Source organism: Cotesia glomerata, unplaced genomic scaffold (assembly GCF_020080835.1).
Source record: "Cotesia glomerata isolate CgM1 unplaced genomic scaffold, MPM_Cglom_v2.3 scaffold_15, whole genome shotgun sequence".
Classification (NCBI taxonomy): Eukaryota; Metazoa; Arthropoda; class Insecta; order Hymenoptera; family Braconidae; genus Cotesia; species Cotesia glomerata.
This window is the reverse complement of record NW_025401886.1, coordinates 173,999-197,913: the sequence shown is the minus strand read 5'-3', so window position 1 is coordinate 197,913 and position 23,915 is coordinate 173,999. Positions and strand designations below refer to the sequence as shown.

The 23,915-nt window shown below is 32.4% G+C and overlaps 3 protein-coding genes across 3 annotated transcripts in view; all 3 read left to right on the top strand.

The window, feature by feature from the left end:
- Positions 1-23,915, top strand: part of LOC123273866 (Golgi-associated plant pathogenesis-related protein 1-like) — a 298,986-nt gene that overhangs the window by 267,492 nt on the left and 7,579 nt on the right. The gene's annotated exons all lie outside the window — the stretch shown is intronic.
- LOC123273870 lies at positions 11,444-12,930 on the top strand. The gene has a single exon (XM_044741347.1). The coding sequence runs from the start codon at positions 11,719-11,721 to the stop codon at positions 12,769-12,771; it is 1,053 nt and encodes a 350-aa protein (XP_044597282.1). The 5' UTR covers positions 11,444-11,718; the 3' UTR covers positions 12,772-12,930.
- On the top strand, positions 13,054-14,386 carry LOC123273875. The gene is made up of 2 exons (XM_044741354.1): positions 13,054-13,275; positions 13,354-14,386. Exons 1-2 carry the CDS (start codon positions 13,065-13,067, stop codon positions 13,632-13,634), a joined length of 492 nt encoding a protein of 163 aa, XP_044597289.1. The 5' UTR covers positions 13,054-13,064; the 3' UTR covers positions 13,635-14,386.

The following is a 23,915-nucleotide window of genomic DNA, read 5'->3' as shown; positions in this document are numbered from 1 at the left end:
TAAAATAAAATAAAATAAAAAACATTAAAAAACCACGTCGATCACCGCTAGTTCGGTCGAAATCGGTTGATTCGTTCGTGAGTTGTCGTTGACGAAAGAAAACCGAAAAAAGTGTTTTTTTCGAGCTTGCGGACGAGTCTACGTTGTCGTGGAGCGGGACCTTGGAGTCACCCAGCCTCGTAGATGCTAGGCATCTAGCCCTCTGAGATTTCCTGATGAATTATAAAAGTCTGATTGTAATGTCAGCGCTCCAGTATAAGGGATTTGGTTGAGGTTGAAACCGGTATGACGTTTACGACATTTTTAATTTTTGGTTGGCTACGACGAAGGTTGACCAACTTCGTCGGGAGTTAGCACTTGGTCAGATACGGTACGGGTGACAGGCCAACGAAGGCAGCTGACCATGTCGGCGCTCATACTGAAAAAATATATATGCGCATATATGCTGACAAAAATACATATACGTCGCACATATAAAATATATACGCCACATACTTTTTTTTTGCCCCCGTATATGCGGCATATATTTTTTTTCAGTACGGGCGGTGGAAGCCAATGGTTATTTTTGGGTATAATTTTTGAGTTTTCGTGTATGGTTCCATCCAAAACCAATCCCAGGAGAATAATCACCAAGGGATATCCTTGCTCGAGGAACGGTTTGGCAAAGGTATGTTAGTTTTTATGTTAGTTTTCTAATGGGTTAATTTTTGAGTACGTTTTAGTTACGATTTTAGAGTCAGTTTAGTTTGAGGATTTTATTGAGTATTTTTGGGTTTTGTAAAAGTTATGGGGGTAATTGAGTTTATTATGAGAATTGTTCAAGCTCCAGGTTATATTTTAGCTATCGTTTTTGAGTTATCACGCTATATTGAGGTTTTAGTTGTAACAGGGTAATTTACCCTGTATCGGTAAAACCGATCACGCATGATAATTATTCGACGCAGCACTGGCGCGTCTCGGTCTTCGGGACCCATTAGCGTTAAGTGGGGGTAAGTCTGAGGTTTCTGGGCTGATCGCGTAGCTGCGGTGAGTTAGAAGTAGTGCAGTGCTCAGTTCAACAACATCAGCAGCCAAAAAGTCCAAGAAGGAAGCCAGTTTTGAACAAAGAGTTTCCTCAGCACAAATTTAACCAGGTATTGAAACTTTCACATTTTTGATGAGCCAAGGGGGTCGTATACCCGGCTCATCAATTTTACTACTTCTCATTATTAAATCAAATTTTTGATAATTCTATTGTTTATAATATTTTGCCTAATAATAATTAAATAATTAATTAATTGTAATTAAATCTTATTCGTTAGCATTGTGAGCATTCTTCTTGGGGATCTTATACCCGAAGAATGTTCTAGACCTCTTGGGTTTAGGAGTCGTGAGAAATTAAATTATTGATTCGGCCAGTTAATAATCATTAACATCCTAGATTGACTTAAATAAATTCATTTTTTATTAATAAAATATTAATTAATTTCTGAACACCGAGAATAATTCCAATCGGCAGCTCACGATCGGGCAAGCGCCGCTCGTATACCCGAGGTCAAGGCTTGCTACGCACTGACGAACATCGGCGTCCATTTTGAGCGCGCAAATTCCTAGCAATTATTTCACGTGATAATTTATTAGTAAGAACAATTGAATTATTATTATTTAATATTATTTATTACAAGAAAGTATTATTTATTTAATATAATTTATTGAAAATTGGCTACTGAACTTCGACGCAATTAAGATTGGATACCCGTGGATAAATTTCGTGAATTTATGTTACGTTGAGATAAATTATTTTATTAATTATTTATTAATCGAAAAATTCCACGCGGTCATTTTATATATTGAACTATTGAGGACTAAAATTATTATTTTATTGGAATTATTTATAAAAATATTTAACGGCGTGGATTAAGTCCCAGAAAATTAGTTAGAATTTTATAAAAAGTATTCTCAAGAATTTATTAAAGATTTAAGAAATAAAATTACGAGTTGAAATTGGAGTAAAGTTTTACGTCGAATGTTCTTAAAAATTTATTCAATGTTGAGTATTAAACTCGTGTTAATTTTGGAAGAAGCTTAGGCGTCGTTTTGATCCGAAGTTATTGAAAGTTCTGTTTTATTAATAGTGGAAGTTGTAAGTTTTGGAGTTCAATTTTATAAGTTCGGAAGTAAAAAGTAAAGTAGAGTCAGTGTGTGTGAAGACGCGTGGGTTATGTGTGTGTGAGTGTTAACAGCGTTCCTTCGCATACGATTAGTCTCTTTGCGGAGTGCTTCGCTGTTATCTAAGAAGTTCTGGTCAGCCGTTAGTTAGGCTGTTAATTTTAAGAGGTCCTGGTCAGCCGTTAGTTAGGCTGTTAGTTTTAAGAGGTCCTGGTCAGCCGTTAGTTAGGCTGTTAGTTTTAAGAGGTCCTGGTCAGCCGTTAGTTAGTCTGTTAGTTTTAAGAGGTCCTGGTCAGCCGTTAGTTAGGCTGTTAGTTTTAAGAGGTCCTGGTCAGCCGTTAGTTAGGCTGTAGTCTTAAGTTGTTAATTGTAGTGTGAGTGCGTGAATGATCACCATCTGTTATTTTATATGGTTAATAAATATCGATATATTGTTAAATAAAAATTTATTTCTTTCAGATCACCTTCCTCCACTCTCTCTCCCTGTAGATTATGAGCTCAGCTCTGGTTTCCGGTTCCAGGAACCGAGATACAAAATCCTGGTAGCGCCCTTGTTAATTTAGAATCATTTTTGCTAGGTATTGTTATATTTTATTAAATTAATTAAGGGGCCAATGAACAGGCATAAAACTACCCGTTACATAGTTAATTATTATTCTATCAGTAAATTATTCAGTTATATTTTGTAATATTTATGATTTTGTGTCGAGTCAAGTTTATGATTTTTGTTAGATAGTTTTTGTTAATAAATCAAAGATCAATTGAATATCTGAGCGTCTTAATAATCACATTAATTTTTATCTGCATCCGAATCCCTCCCTCTCTCCATAAACCAGCATACTGGGCTACACCGTGGTTTACCTGTCTTTCCGCTTTAGCTACCAGTCTCAGGTTATAGATTTTATTGAGTTTTAGAGTATTTTTCGTTTTGAGCTACATTTATTGAGTTTTGGTAATTTTTCTTGTGTTAAAATTATCTGGTGCCTTGAGTTTAGTTGAGACTGGAAGCGAGAGTGAGAGACAGAAGTATAACCGACATTGAGTAATCTGCTACGTAGTAGCAGATCTACTCGATGTAAAAATTTTGGTTATAATATGTTATAATGGTCTTTTCATCGGCACTGGCGTCGACAGGGCCGGAGAGCACCACCTAAAATAGCTTACCTGGGTTTCGAAAGTAGTTGGGCGTCAGGAACTTACCGTTCCACGATTCGAAGTCGTTGTAGTTTGTCGTCGGGCGGCGGGTCGATGACGAAGAGATTTAAAATTTAAATGAACGGCGAAACGTAAAATGCTTAAATCTAAGTAAGCTTGGGAAAAAGAAAAACAAAAAAACAGTAATCGCCGAATGTCCAGTCAACAATTTATTTTAACAGTCGCCAAGAATTATTAATAATTTTCCAAAAATTACTATAATAACAGTTAATTCTTCGCCGAATGAAGGAACAATAATAACTAAAAGAAACAAAAATAAAATTGATACGTCGGTGGCTCGCAGATAATAATTTAAATGACTTATAATTAATACTACGATGACGTAAGCAATTAATCGATCTTCAAATTAATTAATCATAACCAAAAATTAAATTCGGTCCGTCAATGGCGCGCAAAATTCCCAATTTAACTTATAATTAATAATACAAGGTAATAAACAATTAGTTTTGCTCAAATTAATTAATAATTAAATAAAGAATTAAATTCGGTCCGTCAACGGCTCGAAAATTCCCAAATTAATTTATAATTAATATTAATCCCGAATTAATTTATAATTACTTATACGATGAAATAAACAATTAATTTTGCTCAAATTAATTAATAATAAAACTCAATTCTATCCGTTGGTGGATCGCAAATGCTCAAGAGCAATTATACTTCATAATACAATACTCTAAATAATTAATTTATCTCAAATTAACTAATAATTACTTATACGATGAAATAAACAATTAATTTGTCTCAAACTAATTAATAATTCAATAAAAGCTCAAAGTCGGTCCGTCAATGGCTCGCAAATTCCCAAATTAATTTATAATTAATAATGCAATGGAATAAACAATTAATTTTTCTAAAATTAATTAATAATTAAAGAAAAAAATTAAATTCAGTCCGTCAACGGCTCGCACAAATTCCAAATGAATTTATAATTAATCATACGATGAAATAACCAATTAATTTATCTCATAAATTAATTAAATAAAAAACTTTTACCTTATGTACATATGAAAAATATATAAAAATACATGTGAGTACTCAAATGAAAGCTTTTGATGAGTGTAACATCGGGATGAGCTTATATCTTTAAAAACGTCAATAGTAAAGAAAATACAGTGCAATTTAACATAATTAAGAAACTACCTTGTATCTTGTGAATTATTGACATTTTTAAGGATATAAGCTCACTTCGATGTTACACTTATCAAGACTTGTCATTTGAGTACCCACATCAATTTTTCATATATTTATATATGTTATATATATGTATATCTTTGTTGGGGGAGAGGGCGTAACAGTGCCAACGTTCACTTCGGCTCCGTATAAAAAATGATCTTAAATTGAAAATAAAGTACATTTAATTAGTGGAAAGTCAAAAGTGAGGAAATAATCAAGTGATTTATATCATACATTGTGGATAACAATCAAAACTGAGTGAAAATCGTGTAATCAGTGATAAGATGTAACGGGTAGTTTTACTTACCGCTCATTGGCCCCTAATTAATTTAAAAAAAGAACAATCCAATAAACAAAATGATTCTAAATTAACAAGGGCGCCACCAGGATTTTTCAACACGGTTCCTGGAACCGGAAACCAGAGCTGAGCTTATAATCTACAAGGAGAGAGAGTGGAGGAAGGTGATCTGGAATGAATAAACTTTTATTTAACAATATCCGGACTTTTATTAATAACAAATCAACTTTAACAAATTTGCTGACAATTCAGCTCACTTATAAACTAACAACTTATTACCTAGCGACGCGGAGAATTGACTGCGATATAAACGATATTTACAAACGACCCTTTTTCCAAACAACGATACAATGACTAGCTGCGATGTTTTAACGGATGGTCTCCCACAACCTGGTTACAACTAGTTGGGCTTTTTCAGAACAAACGGTCTCCCACACCTGCCTAAATCTAAACTTAATCCTGCAGTACCCTTCCTTGAGCGTCTATACTGCAGTTTCTATCTTACTACCATGGTACCCCACTTGGCGTCTATACCACGGCTTCTAACTTACTACCGTTGTACCCCACTTGGCGTCTATACAACAGCTTTTAACTACGTCGCGTTGTCCACTTGGCACACACGCTCTAGAAATGCCTCTCACAACCCGCACGATCTTCACACACATAACCCACGCGTCTTCACACACACACTGACTCTACTTTACTTTTTATTTCTGGATTTAAAAAAAATTAACCTCCAAAATTTACAACGTTAAATTTTTCCAAAATTATTCAGTCATTAGCTCGCAATAAAAAAAGACCATAAATTATTCTTACAATTCATAATTTACTTCTTAAAATTCCGGCTTAAAACCGACGCTTCTTTTTTATTTCCAAAATTCTACGAGTTTAAAACTCAGTACATTGAATAAATTCTCAGAATATTCTTTATAAAATTAACTAAATTTTCTCGGACGTAATCCACACTGATAAATAGTTTGACAAAGAATTTTTATCGGAATTCCTTATTATTAATTATAAAAAAATGTTATTATAAAAAATTTTCATCAATTAAATTTGGCTAATTGTAAATTCCCAGAATTAATAGCCACGTAATTAATTAAATTCTAAGGAATTTTTATGAATGATGAAATTACAACTACTGATTAATTTACATAAAAATAACCCAAGTTTCAATTTTCAAGGGAAAAATTAACCGCGTGGAATTTTCGATTAGCAAATTATTATTATTGTTATTGTCGACTAGATAGTTAATTAACAATAATTTATCTCGATGAAAAATAACTTCCGAAAATTTATCCACGGGTGTTTCAAATTTCTAATTGCGTCGCAATTTCTCAATAATTAAATTTTCAGTAAATAAAATACTTTTCAAATAAACAATAATATAAAACAATAAAAAAATAATAATTAAATGATAATTCAATTGTTATAATTCATAATAATAGTCCAGTTGTTAATTTTGTAAATTGTTGCATAGTAAAATTCACAAAGGAATTTGCGCGCTCAAAATAGACGCCGTTGTTCATAACTGCGTAGCACGTTTTGGACCTCGGGTACCGAATACTATGTCGTGTCGATTGGAACCTTCTCGATGTTCAGAATTTAATTAATAAAATAAATTTATTTAAACCAATCTAAGATGTTAACAATTATCAATTGGCCAAATTAACAAATCAATTACTCACGACTTTTAAACCCAAGAGGTCTAGAACATCTCTCGGGTATAAAATCCCCAAGAAGAATGTTCAAACTGCTAACGAACCAAATTAATTAAATAAATAAGTATTATTAAGCAAAATTATTATAAACAATTGAATAACCAAAAATTAAATTAATAAATGAGAAGTAGTACTATTAATGAGCCGGGTACGCACCCCAAGGCTCAACAAAGAGGCAAAAGTCTCAATACCTTAATAAGTTATATACTTGAAGAAAACTCTGGTACCGAATCGGTTTCCTTCTTTTTAGATACTTTTGCTGGTGATGTTGCTTCAGAGGACACTGCACTACTTCTAATTTTCTGCAACTACTCAACTGACCAAGAAACCCAAAATTTCCCCCACTTAATGCTAGTCGGGTCCCGAAGACCGAGACGCGCCAGTGCTGCGTCGACTACTTATCGTACGGGTGTGGTTTTACCGTCACAGGGTAAATTACCCTGTTACAAAGAGTTGGCTTCAAATCGGGCTTGCCACATGCATATACAAACGTACCCTTCATGCTTTATGCATTCGAAGTGAAAGATTAAACAAAACTGAAGTAAATCGCGTTTACATAATCCCGGTAACTGTTCAAAAAAAAAAAAAAAAAAAAAAAGTGATCTAAATAACCCTACTTTGTTAATATCAAAATGACTTGCACTAAAAAGTGAATGAGAACTGTACAAAGTCACTAGCGATATCTGAGGAAAGCTTCCCGTATTACTAACACAAGACCCAACCAGCCTTGATCTACGACCGGTTTTGTCAAAGCGCTAGCTATCCTAGTAAGTTAGAATGGAGATAATAAAAGGACACCAGTAATCACAATAACAATCACTACAATACTGTCAAACAATTTAAAAAACTAACCCGGAAATTATAAGAAATGGAAGAACTTTGAAAAATTCGAAGTGACATAGACGATCAGAAAACCGCAATAGAAAAAAGTGGAGAGAAAGTGACAGAAAAAGTTACGAAAAATATAAACTGCATATTAGAAAATAAATTTAAATTATTCAATGAAAAATACGAACATTTAAGGAGAAATGCGAAAATCAAGAAAGAAGACTCTATTTTTTAGAAAAACAAACAAGAAAAAACAACACCAGCTTTTTCAGAATAAAAGAAACCGAAGCTTCATATGCTAACCTAGAAAACCTCATAGTGAACTTTATCAAAGAATACTTCTCTCAGGAACTAGACAGCAACGATATTCAAGAAGCTAAGAGAATAGGCAAGAAAGGGGAAAGACCCCGACCTATAATTGTCACCTTTTGTACACTCGGCACTAAAATCAACTTGTTTAAAAATAAAAGTGCACTAAATAATACCGGTTACTACATAACAGAGGATTTCCCAAAAAATATCCTAGAGAAGAGGAAAAAACTTCAAGAACAAGCAAAAATTGAAAGGGAAAAGAGAAACCTTGTAAAAATAAAATACGACAAGCTCGTCATAAGTGAAAGAAACAAAACAACTGTAAACAACAAAAGAATGCTTTCAACTTCCCCTGAAAACAAAACTACAAAAGGAGTCGAAACAAACACACAGGCCTACGAGAAAAATAAATCACAAACACAACCAAGAAGAACTTCAAGCCTATCAGAAGGTATTATAAAACCGGGCATGCTGAATTACCTGATTTACAGAAACACAAACAACTCACCAGACCTGCAACAAAATAACAACGTTAACATATAGTAATTACCTTCCCCCTCTCGTAACATCAACAAACAACAACCACTATCAGAACACCAAACCCATCTTCCAAGCCGGCTAGTCACCGTGGAAGATCAAGACTAAAACCCTCCAAACAACCCTCTAATAAATGAAAAAACCTCACAAAAAGGCTATACATTATGACATACAATGTCAAAACACTTTCATCATACGATCGCCTGTTAAAACTAAATGAAGTGCTCATAGAAATTAAATATGACATTTTAGGACTAGCTGAAGCAAGACGCATTGGTAACAAAATTGAAGAGCATGAAAACTTCATTTTCTGCTATACAGGGCATATACCTGGAAGACATGGCATAGGTTTTATAGTTAAATACCACCTTAAAAACAATATAGAAAGCTACCTCGGCCTTTCGGAAAGAATAGCCATATTGAACTTGAAATTTGAGAATACCAGCTTATCCATCATTCAAGTCTACGAGGAACAAATTATCCATTTTGAACACTTTTTTCAAAAAAAAAAAAAACCAAAAAATAAATGGACCTGGCGATCACCGGATGGAGCCAACAAAAATGAAATCGATTTTGTGCTGTCAAATCGACCTCATTTGTTTAAAAACATAGAAGTACTGAACATCAACTACCCTTCAGATCACAGGCTAGTAAGAGCTACAATATCATATGACACACACTTCAAAAAAAGCAGAATAAAATTTAAAATTGGTCAACAAAATAAAATATCAAGCGAAGAAGAAATCACACATTTCAAAGAAAACCTTAATTCTCACTTATCAAAAGACCATCTGTTAGCGGAGAGTACTATCCCAATCCAGAAGTACTACGACAACTTATCAGAATCATCACCCCAAGCTTACAAAACGTCCAAATAGCACAAAACCCAAAGAAAGTCCACAAAGTATTTTCAAAGCACACATTAAAACTTCATAAAAAAAGACAAGACCTAAAAAAAAGTCCAAAAAAATAAAGCAATAAGAAACGAAATCTCGGCACTTTACAAGCTTGGCAACAAATGCATAAAAAAAGATTACGCTAACTACAGATATAAAATTATTGAAAAACACCTAAGTCAAACTGGTAGCATAAAAAAGGCATTCAAAAAGCTGAAACCAAATAAAACTTGGATCGAAATGCTAAAGCGAGGCGATTTAACCAAAAACAACCGCGGAGATATCATCAACATAGCGACAGAGTTCTACCGTGATCTATACAGCACAAAAGAGCCAGATGACACCAGTCACGAGAACCATACTAACAGCAGCAAAGGTAACATACCAACAAGACCCCAAATCGAAGAAATGGACGTCATCGAGGCACTAAACAAATTTAAATCAGACAAAAGCCCAGGCTTGGACAACCTAGCAAACGAGACCCTAAAGATAGCTGCCCCAATATTAACTACACACTTTACCAACTTATTCAACTCTATTCTTGAATCTGGAGACACCCACCCAGTGGTCTGAATCTAACATAATTCTGATATACAACAAAGGCGACGCAAATGATATTTGGAACTACAGACCTATAAGTCTGCTATCGAGTGCATACAAGTTATTCTCTACAATCCTGACCAAAAAAATCAGCTCTAGATTAGAAACAAGACAACCCGTTGAACAGGCAGGATTCAGAAAAGGATTCTCTACCATCGACCATATCCACACACTAGAACTCCTCATCGAAAAATATCAAGAGAAAAACAGACCACTTTACTTGGCATTCATAGATTACAAAAAATCATTCAATTCAGTATCACACAACTATATCTGGGAAACTCTAACAACACAAAATGTGGAAAACAAATACTTAAGAGTAATGAAAAGTCTATATAGGAAGAGCAGAAGCAGAGTCAAACTAGAAATAGCCGGCCTCTGGTTCCCTATAAAGAGAGGCGTAAGACAGGGAGACCCGCTCTCACCTATACTATTTATAGCCACATTAGAGTCAATATTAAATAAACTGGACTGGAATGGATGCGGAATAATGATAAAAAATAAATATCTAAGCCACCTACGTTTTGCCAATGACTTGATGTTGGTCTCAGAGAAAGAAAAAGAGCTACAATACATGGTAGAATCATTAAACAAAGCTAGCAAGCTTTCAGGGCTGGAGATGAACCTATCCACAACTATGGTAATGTCTAACAACACCAGGGTACAAATACAAATATACGCCGACAATGAACCTCTCAAATAAACCGATAAATACATTTATCTAGGCAAGCAAATAAGCTTCGACAGGCTAAGCAACTACCAAGAGATCGAACGCAGAACCCAACTAACGTGGAATAAGTATTGGAGCCTTAAAGAAATATTCAAGAGCAACATGCCCATCAAACTGAAGACAAAGGTCATGAATTCTTGCCTCATACAATGCCTGACCTGCGCTTGCCAAACATGGAAGTTCAACAAAAATATAAAAAATAAAATCATAGCGTGCCAGCGAGGAATGGAGCGGAGTATGCTAAACATAAAAAGAATAAATAAAATATAGCACGCGAATAAATAAAATATAGGTTTAACGCAAGCTCTTGCATTAAAATGGACATGGGCCGGACACATAGCACGTCTATAAGACCAAAGGTGGACTAAAAAAGTGACAGAATGGAGGAGGCCAGTGGGTAAAAGAAAGAAAGGTAGACCTTCCATTGGATGGGAGGGCGAAATTAAACGCATAGCAGGTCCAAATTGGACACAAGCAGCACAATCCAGAGAAAACTGGCTCAATTCGGAGGAGGCATTTACCTGCAGAGGGGTTCTTACAGAATAATTTTAAACAAAAATTTTATTAAAAATATATATAACTATAAATAGGGTAGAGGTACCAAATACTGAACAGGCTCCATTTATTGAACGAACTGCATAGAAACTTAATTTTTAAAATAATTTGAAGTCGTATTTCATATTAAATCTACAATTATTATTAAATAGTTATTTTGTAAATATAAAAGTTTGCATGCGCAAACATATTGAGCAATAAAACTTAAAAAAAAAAAATGTTTGTGTACACCTGTCGGCAAACCATGGAAACCGGCCATTAGAAACTTAACCTTGTTGTGTTTGGTAAGTACTTTCACAGTGAAATTTTATAAGTTTAATAACTTTATAATAAATAAGTTAGTATTAATCATGAAACTAAAATAATAAAGATTAGTTGTCAATGATTATTTTTATTATTATTGTCGTTCTACTTTAAATATTATTCTGTTCAATAATTGGTGTTGTGAATTATCGAGTGCACCACTAAAATGTCAGTTGTTCAGTAATTAGAACATTTATTAAAATCAAAGCACCATTGAATGAACAGGGTATTATTTGCTGATAATGACGAGTTAACTTCAAAATTTACGGTTTGAGTTTTAAAGAATTAACGAAATAATTAATAATAAATTAAAATAATACAGAATTTTTTTTTTAAGTTAAAACAAGTATTTATTTTTTTATTTTTATTTCAGATAACTTGATTAGATAACTGTGTGTTAAAATGACACCAAAAGCTCTAGCTAAAAAAAAGAAGTCGGTTCAAAACCGCCAGAGATGCCAATATACTCCTGAGGATTTAGAAAATGCTGTGAATAGTATAAGAAATTCAGAATTAAGTATGAACAAAGCTAGTCAGACATATAATATACCAAAGGCTACTTTATCTAGTAAAGTAAAACACAATCATGCTGTTCACTGTAAGCTAGGTCGCTCAACGATTTTGACAACAGACGAAGAGGATAAAATAAAAAATTTGATCTTAAATAAAGCTAAATTGGGTTTCCCTATGTGTCGTGAGGATGTTAAGAATGCTGTTCAAAAAGTTTTAAAGGAAATGAAACGTGATAACCCTTTTATTGATGATCGTCCTGGATGCAAATGGATGGAATTATTTTTAAATAGGCATGCCGAAATAAGTTTAAGAAACAGTGAAGTTTTATCAAAAGCTAGGGCTTGTGTGACAGAAGAAGGAATTAGAGAATGGTTCACTGGTTTACAAAATCATATTGAAATCGATCTTGGACTACAAGAATTTTTCAAGTCTCCGGAGCGTATTATTAATTTAGATGAACTTGGTATGTCTCTGTGTCCAAAGACTGGGAAAGTTTTAGGCCCAAAAGGAGAAAAAAATTTGTACAGAATCGCTACAGGAATAGAAAAACAGTCTATCAGCGTCCTTTGTTCTTTTTCTGCAGATGGAAACTCTTTTGACCCGATGATAATTTATGCTTATAAAAAAATGCCTCTAGATATTGCTAACTCCCTTCCTAAGGGATTTGCAATAGGACGAAGTGATACTGGTTGGATTAATAGTGCTAATTTTTATGAGTACATTGCTAATGTATTATACCCTCGCCTTATTGAAAGAGGAACAAAGTTTCCAGTTTTGATATTATGCGATGGGCATAAATTACACATTAACATGGATCTTCATCGTTTCTGCGTAGATAAACAAATTATTCTATATTGTCTCGTACCAAATTCAACGCATATTTTACAGCCATGTGATATTGGCATATTTTATCCTCTTAAGTTGAGTGGAAAAAAGTGGTAGCAGATCATTCTCAAACATCAACCACATCTATTACTAAAGTCAATTCCACATCCATGTTTAAAAAAGCATACGGCAAAGCAGTGAAACCGGAAATTGTTAAGAAAGCATTTGAAGCATGCGGACTTTGTCCATTTAATCCTGACCGGGTTGACTACTCGAAATGCATGTCAACTAGACACCGAGTTATCCGTGAAGAAATGTCACAAACATGTGAAAGTAATTTATTATCAAGTGTCCAAGATCATTCTTTAGAGAATTTAAATGAAAAAATGTTAATGATGATTGAAGCTCAAATGCCTCAAGAACTGGTCAAAAAATTCATTGCTACATATGAGTCTAGTACAACTCCGTCTACTGAAATTTTATTATACAGCATTTGGAAAAATTTCAAGGATTTAATAATTTCAAATCCAATAGAAGATCAATCTATAATCGAAGAAATTAACCAGACGTCGTTAGAAAATTCAGTTGTGTCGCCACAGGATGACTATGAAATCCAATTTGGTAAATTTTATTTTATTAATTGCCTATTAAAATTTACTGTATAATAATAATAATAATTTATTTTATTTTTCTTTTTAGATGGTTCACTGAATGTGATTGACGAACAAGATTTATTAGATCAGTACTCTATAATCCCTAGTTCGTCAATTAATGACAGCAACTTGGAGGACAATATGATTATTAGCAGTTCGTTGATCGAATCATCTACTGGATTAGAACCAATAATTAATCGTCATAATTATAACAATAGCAATGACAGTATGGCGTTAGTCACCGATTTTGATATGAGTATTGATGATAGTAACTTATCAAAAAACAATACTTCTCATAATAATACCGAAAATATTAATGTCAGTTGATACATGGTCTTATGACGAAACAAACAATAATAATTTGTTAAGTAAAAGTTTACAAGTTGATGTGAGTGATAAATGGGATAAACATTTACATTATCCTAAAATTGATAATAAATCAAAAAACAAATCTAATAAAACAGATCAAGTCTACGCCATATCATCACACAAGTTTGAAGAATTTGAAAGGAAAAAATTAGAACTCGGAATTAGGGAAAAGGAAATAAAATTACAACGGCAAGCCGAACGTGATATTAAGAAGGTTGAAAAAGAGAAAGCTCGTATTGAGAGAGAAAAAAAAGAAGAGCGGTTATTAAAAAATAAGATTTTAGAAGATGAAAGATTGAAAAAGCGTGAACAAAGGGAAGAAGAACAACGTAAAAAACAAAAGGAAAATGCAAAACCAAAAACTAGAAAGGAATTAGAAAATTTCACTGCACCTAACAAGAAACGAGGTGCGTTACCAAAAAAACGTTGCCAAAGACCTGTGATTGATTCAGATAGTGACTAACGTGTTAATTTTTGTTAAGATTATTTATAATTTAAAGATAAAAATTCAAAGAATTAAAAAAAAATGCTATTCTAAATAAAAAATAATTATAACTTGTAAGTCGCATAAATGTGATACTACTGTTCAATATTTGGAACATGACTGGTCAATATTAAGTGTTAAGTGTTCAATATAAGGAGCAATCGGCTGTAACTTCTTTTATTATAATTTTAAGTTAATTATTAAATACTACAGTAAAAAAAGCATTACAAATTAAAAACTTAATATTTTAAAAATATTCTAAATGTTTGTAACAATTCATTAGCTTAAATAATAAATTTTCATGAAATGTCTTTCAGTTGTTTTTATGAAAAGTGTTCAGTATTTGGAACCTCTACCCTACCAAAACTAGAAAAAAAAAAAAAAATCAGCTTAATCAAATTCCTTATATAAAAAAATAATTAATATCCATTAAATATCCATTGAATAAAATATCTTTTTTGATACTATTTAGAATTAGAATTTATTTGCTTCTAGGAATACATTCCCATTGCAAGGGGATAATCACATATACATACATTTTTTATATAATTTCAGGTACATAGGTTATAAAAAAAAGACAAAGAGAAAGTCAAACATTATAATTAAAGATAAATAGATATATCAATACATTAATGGGTCATTCAAAAAGAATAAATGCTCTTAGGGTACAGGCGTTTTGTATAAAATGGTATACTGGTTTTATGTATGAGTCATGGGGGTTTAAGATGTCATGGATTGTAGGCGCTGGTCCGAAGTTGGTGGTGATGTAATGCTGCCGAAGGTTTTTGAGCTGTGGGCAACTTAGGAGTAGATGTTCAATGCTGTCCTTTTCACCAAGATTGCACAGCGGGCAGTTTTGTGGATATTCAAAGTTGTACTTGCAGTTGTTTACGTTTATTGTACAGTAGTAACAGCTAGCCAATCTGAGCTGAGCGAAAACTCTTAGTGTCTGGAGATTTGTTCTTCTTCGCAGGTAGCTGAAATTTGGGTCCGTTGGTGTATAGTAGGTTTGGAGATAGTAAGAGTTATTTGCGAGTCTGAGATCCTGCTGAAGTAATGAGTTTTTGTACATGTTCAAGAACTCTTCTTCTCTTGAGCACCAGGTGTAAAGGTTTAGTCTTGCAAGGCTCTGGGCTATTTCAGGCGAGATACTTTCGATGATCGATAGAAAATTCTTAAACCCGTTTGTTTTCGCTGTGCTGGTGTCAGTTTTAGCAAGATCAGCTAGCCTGTACAAGCATATTCTTGGTAGTCTTGAGTCTTTCATCATTAGAATTCTAACTACGTATTTTCAAGTGTTTTTAACCACCATATATGCTAAGTGTGTTCTGTTGAACTCTATTCTAAGTAGGGCGTTTGCCGTTGTTCTGGATAAGCCAAATACTTGCTTAATAAAGTCGCATTGTATTTCTTCGATCAGCTCCAGATAGGATAGCGCCCATATGGGTGAGGCATATAGTAGTGTCGCAGCAACAATGCTATCAAAAAGTTTGAAGATGCTCTCCACAGAGTCAATCCTAGAAGCATAAATAATGGACGAGACCATGCTCAGCACTGATTTGGCCTTCTTGATAGCGCTTATGGTGAGACCGTTAGACCAAGATACTCGTATTTTTCAGCTATTTCAATAGGCTCGTGGTTGAAATTGAAAGTTAGTTTGCTCGAGATCCTGCCAGCCTTGCGACAACAAATGATTTTAGTTTTTTGTGTGTTTACTGTAAGTTTGTTCGTTTGGCAATAATTGTGCAAGAGGTCTAGCTTCCTTCTCAGGTCATTTTCTGAGCTGCCTAATATAACTAAGTCGTCTGCGTATAATAATACTAGTATGTCGGAAGTGCCATTTATATTTATGCCTTCACAGCTGTTCTCTCTGTATATGGTTTCAAGGTCTGCGATATATAATACAAATAATAGTGGACTCAAAATTTCACCTTGGAGTACTCTTCCTGCTGAACTGAAACCACGGGTGAGTTTATTATTGCTCTTGACGCAGAACGATGCCGAGTCGTATATGTTCTTGAGTATCCGGATGACTTTAGCACTAAGACCGAGGTTGTACAATTTGATCCAGAGCAGCTTGTGGTTTATGGAGTCAAAGGCCCTTTTAAAATCTACGAACAGAGCGTATAGTTTAGCTTTGTTTTGTTGCAGGCGAGATTGAATGGCTGTTGATAGATTAAAGAGATTGTCCATGCAGCTATTGTTTTTCTGAAAACCCGCTTGGGTTTCCGGTATGACTTTGTTGGACTCGGCCCAAATTTCTAGCCTTCTGTTGAGCATGGGTGTAAATAATTTGGAGCAGTGGTTTATTAAGGCTATCCCACGATAATTCGCGGGGTCTAATTTGCATCCTTTTTTATGTAGTAAGGTAATCGTGGACGTGAACCAGTCATCCGGGATCATTTCGGTCTCCAGTACTTTGTTAAACATGCAAAGTATATATAATTTCCAATTTTAAGGCAGCGATTTGTAGTATTCATTCTTGATGCAGTCGGGACCTGGGGATTTATTTGGTTTGCTACATTTAATAGCTACATTTAGCTCCTCCATTGTAAACTTCGTATCAAGTGGTGGATCAAATGTTCCAAAGAAGGTGTACTGATCTTGATCTTTCGGCACGGTGTGTTCAGCGTAGAAATTTTCCCAGATGTTTATGTCGATTGGGTTGTTATTCGGAGTGGATTTATTTTTGAAGCATCTTACAGTTCTCCAGAATTCGGCTGGGTTTTTTAAATTGGCTAGACTGTCTAATGTTCCGTTTGTAAACTGAGCCTTTTTTAATTTGACGAGAGCTTTGTAGCTCTTTTTCGCATCGAGGAACTGTTTTTTGACATTGCTCTGGAAGTTATTATTTTTAAATTGCTTAAAAAGTAGCTTAAGATTATTTTTTGCAATTTTGCAGTCGGTATCATACCAGGGCTTGGTTTTCTTCTTATAACTTTTTGATTTCAATTTAATGGATATTTAATATCCATTAAATATCCATTGAATAAAATATCTTTTTTGATACTATTAAAACTATGCAACTGTAAACTAGCAATTTCTGGAAGAAATAAAAGGCTTTTTTATTTTTTTATTTATATATTATATATATATGTATCTATGAAAAATATATAAAAATGTATGTGGGTACTCAAATGAAAGGTCTCGATAAGTATAACATCAGGATGAGGTTATATCTTGAAAAATGTCAATAGTTAAAAATAGAGATGCGGAATGACCGTCATTTTTATTGTTGGTCAGGACACGGTCATAAGACCGTCCTGTGACCGTCACATAATTTCAAAAAATTTCTGTGATGCTGGAATGACCGTCACGTTTCAAACGGTCACAAATTTCGTCATTTGCATCTGTATAGATGTTTTTTGACAAAATTTTTTAATAAAGCATTTTTTGAAAATTGATGCAAATTTTACGGTCACATTAAAAAACGTCATGAATTTGGTCATTTGCATCTATATAGGCGTTTGTGACAAAAATTTTAATTATAATCTATTCTCAAATAAAAACTATAAAATAAATCGATCATCGTATTACCGAAGTTTATCAAGATATTTCAGTTTTAGCTTGTATATGTAATCATTTTAAAGTCGAATAAAAATAATTTTTTTATGTACCATTTTAAAATTGACTTTTAATTTAAAATAACTTTCAACCATAAAATGATGCAATTTCAATAAATATGAAATAACATAAATCATATTATTATTATCACAAAAGTTTCTTTATTTAATAGTTACTATTACATATTTATCTTTAAAATTTCATATAGCTTCATATTTAAAGTTAATAACGATATATTTTTTTTAATTAAATAATATTTTTTATCTTTTAGAGAATATTCGTATTAATTTTAATTATTTAAACCATTGCTTAAAATGAGTTATGACACAAAATTTATAATTAAATATTTATAAAAAAATTATTTACTATACTTATATTACTCCAACATTCACTCGCAATAACAAACTGTTATTTTGCTTTAAGTTCTTAGAAATTCACTAGATGGCAGCATTTTCGCTTGCTTGGTCCGTCATTTAACAATACTCATGTGACGGTCCTGTGACCGTCCGATGACCAAAAAAAAATGTCAATGACGGGACGCTCGCATCTCTACTTAGGAAGAAACAAGCACATTTCTTTATTATTGACATTTTCAAAAATATAAAGGAGCGTTCAAATATTACGTAACGTTTTTTTTTTGCAATTTTTTCCCCCCCCCCCCCCTACCCCACCGTAACTCATAGTAACAATTTGGAACCTACACCCCTCTTATCAAAACTTGTTACGTAACATTATTAACGTATTTAGAAATATGTAGAATAAATAATTTTTTTATTATGATGCAATGAAGTAATGCCCAAATAATATTTTTTTGTAAGTTTTTTATTACCATAATTATCAAGATTTAAAAACAACAACAATAAATATAGAAATATTTGAATACTCTACTTAAAAAGAACCAATAAAACATATACCCGTCATAAGCTAACATCTTCCGACAATGTAAAATAATTAAATTATTTTATTGGAGTACAAATTGCACAGAGCTGAGAAATTTTGAGTACAGTTTTGTTTTTGACGAATAAAGTATTATTACATAAAAAAAATATTGACTAGAGATTTTTAAAAGCGCGCCATCACTTATAAAATACTATAAAGTAAAGATTTCGTTGAATACAATTAGTACTGAGTAAAGTTAACGTTGAGTAAAGTTAGTATCGAGTAGTGAAAGAATTGAGTAAAGTTTTTTCTTTAAAGTTATTCAATTTTTTGAGTTGAGTACAGTATGTCGCAGAATTGAGTAATTTGGAGTAAAGATGTGTAACTGCCGCGCTTTCCACATGATGGCGTTGGACTATACCAACTACTTTCATAGTAAAAGCGCGAAATTTAATTTTCAAATCTCAATTCTATAAATATTAATAAAATTCAGATATAATGTTACGTAACAGTATATTTATACCCCCCTTTAGTGAACATAATACACAATAACGTTTGATCGATCCCCTCCCCCCAGGTTAAAATGTTACGTAATACTTGAACGTTCCCTAAGTTCATCCTAAAATTATACTCACCGAGACCTTTCATTAGAGTACCCACATGCATTATTGATATATTTGATATACAGGGTGTCCCAAAAGTCACGGACGCCATTGTAGCATCTGATGAAAAGAATAATTCTGAGACGAAAAGTCCTTAGCCATTTTTCAATTAACCGCATAGATATTTAATTATTAATTAAAAATAACGTCTCTTTATTCGTTAAAGAGAAAGTGCCAGTGTCCAGTAAAGTATGTGCCAAACAAAGGCACAACTAACTGTATGACTAACTAGTTTTTATAGCTAACGTAGTCACACATACTTACTTACACATTCACACGTGCAAGCGTCTTCGTTGGAATGCACTTGACTTGACACTAGTGCTCTCTCTCTCTAACGCATAAAAGGACGTTATTTTAATTAATAATTAATTACCTATGCGTCTGATTAAAAAATGGCTAAGGACTTTTCGTCTCAGAATTACTTTGTTTATCAGATACTACAACGGCGTCCGTTACTTCTGGGACACTCTGTATATGATATATAAGTACATATATCAAGTAGATATATAGGACATACATAAAAAATGCATGTATATACTCAAATCAAAGATCTCGATCGGCACAACATCAGTAGAGCTCATATTTTAGAATATGTGAATAATAAAGAAAAAATAGAGCAAGTAAACAAAATTCGAACGCTCTAGGGCTAGAGTCGATTTGCTGTCAGATGTTTTTTTGAAAAATAATTTCATTCAAAATTAATATTAACTAATTGGATATAAAAAGTTATCTTTTTATATTACATCGTTTTAATAATCAGTACATCTTAATCCGAATTTTCCTTATTCTTAAATAAAATTGTTTCGAGTAAAAAAAATGGTGATGCGCTCGGGGCAGGGAGTCCAAACACATTATTACATTCAATTATGAATGACAATACTTTGATTAAAATTAAATCGAATGATCAATGGAAAAATTCATCATTAAAAAAGAACTTTTAATGGGTAATGAAAATATTTATAATTAGAAAATTAAAATTAATGATTAATGAAAATATTTTTCATTAAAAAATTAAATTTAATGGTCAACGAAAATTATTTCCATTTAAAAACTAGATTTAATCCTTAATAAAAATATTTTTCATTAATAAATTAAATTTAATGACCAATGAAAATGTTAATGCATTAAGAAATTTAATGCATTATTTGCAACTCTGAAGTGCAATTTCAAGCGTTTCCCAGTGAACACATGACTATAATATGACGTCATTTACAAGTCATAGGAATGTTACAATATTTTACGTAAATACCCTAATAGCCATCTTAACTCAAACTTTCCCTTGCGGTTTTGAGAATGCCGTAAAAATACCGTAATTTTTCGGCATTTATGCTCATGCCGTATATTTACCGTTATAATTCGATAATAATGCGGTTAAACTATAATTATTTTGGCCAGTTTTTATACTGTAGTTATCCAGTATATATACTGCACTTATGCTGTACAGTTACCAAAAATATACTATACAATTACCGCATTAATGCCCAAATTTTACCCAAATAATTAACGTAATAATACAGTAATTTTGCCGAATATTTTCTGACATAATGGACAATTATTAAAGATTTAGTTTTATATTTAGTTCACTTCTATGTTAGAAATGAATAAAATGAAAAATTTCAAATTTTGCTTTTTATTCTCCATCGCTACTTTGCAAAAACAAATACTGTTTTTGAATAAAAAATATGTAGAATATTATTTTTTAATTAGGTATTTAGCAGTAATTAATATAAAATAATACATATGTTAAGTAAATATATTCTAATTTTAATTTCAATGTTTAATTTTTCACTTAGAAAATTGCAAATTTTCTAAAATCGAAAAGTTATATTGTTTCACATATATAATTTTATTATTTAATTTTAAATATGCTTATCGTAAGATGGACGGTGTGGCTTAATGTATATAGAATAAGCAAAAAAACAGTATGGTATAGACCGGGTAGCTCAAATGGTAGAGTAGCCGACATGTCCCCAGGAGGTTCTGGATTCGAATCCCAGTCCGAGCGTTATTTAATTTTACACTATTTTTTAAATATGGTTTGAATACAATCATTTTACCGCCTTATTACCGTAAATATGCCGCATTTTCAGCGTAAATATTCTAAATTTTTACCGTAAATGTATCGCATTTTTACGGTAAATGTTTCGTAATTTTTCGATAGAAAAATCTGACCAAAACAACCGAAAAAATGCTGAAAAAATACCGCATTAATACTGTATAATTGCGACATTTTTTCGGCATTTACAAAACCGCTAGGGTTTATTCAATCTACTGCCGAAATTTGTAGCCAACTTCCCCCACGGAAAAAGTATATATTCTAGTATATATTCTGAAATATATTCTAGAATATATCCGAGAATATATTTTAAATATATTCCAGATATAGCCTGTTTTGCCCAAGGAATATATTTCAAAAGTATATATACCTGAATATATTCAGTATATATACGATGGATCAGACCATAGATCTGACGACAGACCAGACTATAGACCAGAAAAAAATTTTGAGTAAAACGGAATACAAGTGAGTGCATGCCCATATATTCCGGAATATATTCCTTGGGCAAAACGGGTTATATTCGGAATATATTCAGAATATAATCTCGGATATATTCTGGAATATATTTCAGAATATATTCCAGAATATATACTTTTTCCGTGCGGGTTGATGAAAAAAGTTGCAAACCAAACGTTTTTACTTAAGTTGTCTACAAGTTACACTGCAATTTGACGTCAAGACTGCAGTACAAGTATTTTATTTAAGTTGTAGTAAAATTGTAGTACAATTTAACCAAAAGTTCGGTGTTAACTTCCCTCGCGGTTTTGAAAATGCCGTAAAGATTCGTTATTTATACAATATGAATGCTGTATTTTTACCGTAATACTTCAGTTATTTTAGCCAGTTTTTTTGTTGAAATATTACGAAAAAATAACGGAATAAATTCAGAATATTTACGGCAAAACAATAGAAAAATTACGGTACATTAACAGAATTTAAACCGTAAATGTACCGTATATTTACTGTATGTCTGCGGCACTATTGCAGTAAAAAACCGGAAAAGAAGATCCCTACTTTCTATTACCGGCAAAATACCAAAAATATGCTGCTTTACTACTATTTTTTAATTGCTTAAAATTTTTTTTTATAATATTATAAATTATCACGAATAATTTTTAAGAGGTTGATAAATTAATTTATCTACTATTATGATTATTATTATTATTATTATTATTATTATTATTATTATTATTATTATTATTATTATCATTTTTTTTAGTCCAGACCGAGATTCGAACCCGGATCATTTAGTTACGCGCCGAAGGCTCTACCAGTTGAGCTATCAGAGACACGATCCGCAACTATTTACTCAGTCACCTAATAACACTCACCGAGTAATAAACACAACCGTCGATCTTACGGCAGAAAGCATTATATCTTTAATTATATCAGTATAAACGCGGCAAAATTGCAGTATATAACGGTAAATTTATGGTAAACGCATTAATACCGAAAATTTACGGTATTTCAAAAACCACGAGGGTTGTATTCAAATTAGGGCTGTAGATTTTAGTCAATTTATTTACAACTGTTGTACTGTAAAAATTTACGGCAAACTTGATGTCAAGTTAACTGTAACTGCTGAAATCCAACTACTTTTAATCAAAGCGTGGCTATCAGGGTATCACGTAAAATTGACCTATCTTGTAATCCAACCCTGGCGATTTTGGCGACACGGTGAAAGCACGGTTGATTCACGGTCGTTTCACCGTATAAGATTCGTTTTTTATTGAGCGATTTGTCAGTCAGCATCGGATACCGTTGTGAACGACGTCTACTATAAATTTATCAAATATATACGGTGATTTCACGATGCAAATATTAGTTATGCACCTCCTAGTAGTAGAGAAGTGAGTAATAAATGTCTGTTCTACGACAGTTGATGTACCGACTGTGAGTGCAGAAAAGATGAATGTACGCAAGTGAATCTACGACGTTATGATCGACACTGTACTTTCAAATCACGGAAAATTCACGCTACTGTCAAAAACAATAAAATAAAAAATAATACTTCTGACAGTTCAGACCGGGACTCGAACCCGGATTGTTTAGTTGCACGCTCGACGCTCTACCAGTTAAGCTATCTAAGACACTGTTCGTAAAATTCTATTTAGTCACCTCATAAGGTGTCAAAACTTATTCATTTTTTTTCATTTTACAGATAAAAATAGCATAAATAAATTTATATTTCTTCCATAAATTCAAAATAATAATCGTAATTAATGATTCAAATTTTTGATGATTATGAAAATCTTGATTTTAAAATTACGGTGAAATTATTAATTGTATAAAAAAAGTTCTGGAAAAGAAATTGCTAAAAATGTAATTAAAAAAAAAAAAAAATATCTCATAATAATTTTCCTTGATAACAAACAATTTTGCCGTAAACTTGAAATTAAAATTTTCCTCTCTAATAAAAAACTCAAATCCTTAATAATGAATTCGAATTTGTAGAATTATAGTGAAAATATTAGAGGTATAGAAAATATGTTAAAAGTTGAGTTGAAAATGAATTATAATTTATTGACTAATGAATTGTTGAAAAAAATATTTCCCGATTAAAAAAAACAATAGTTATTATTATATTTATC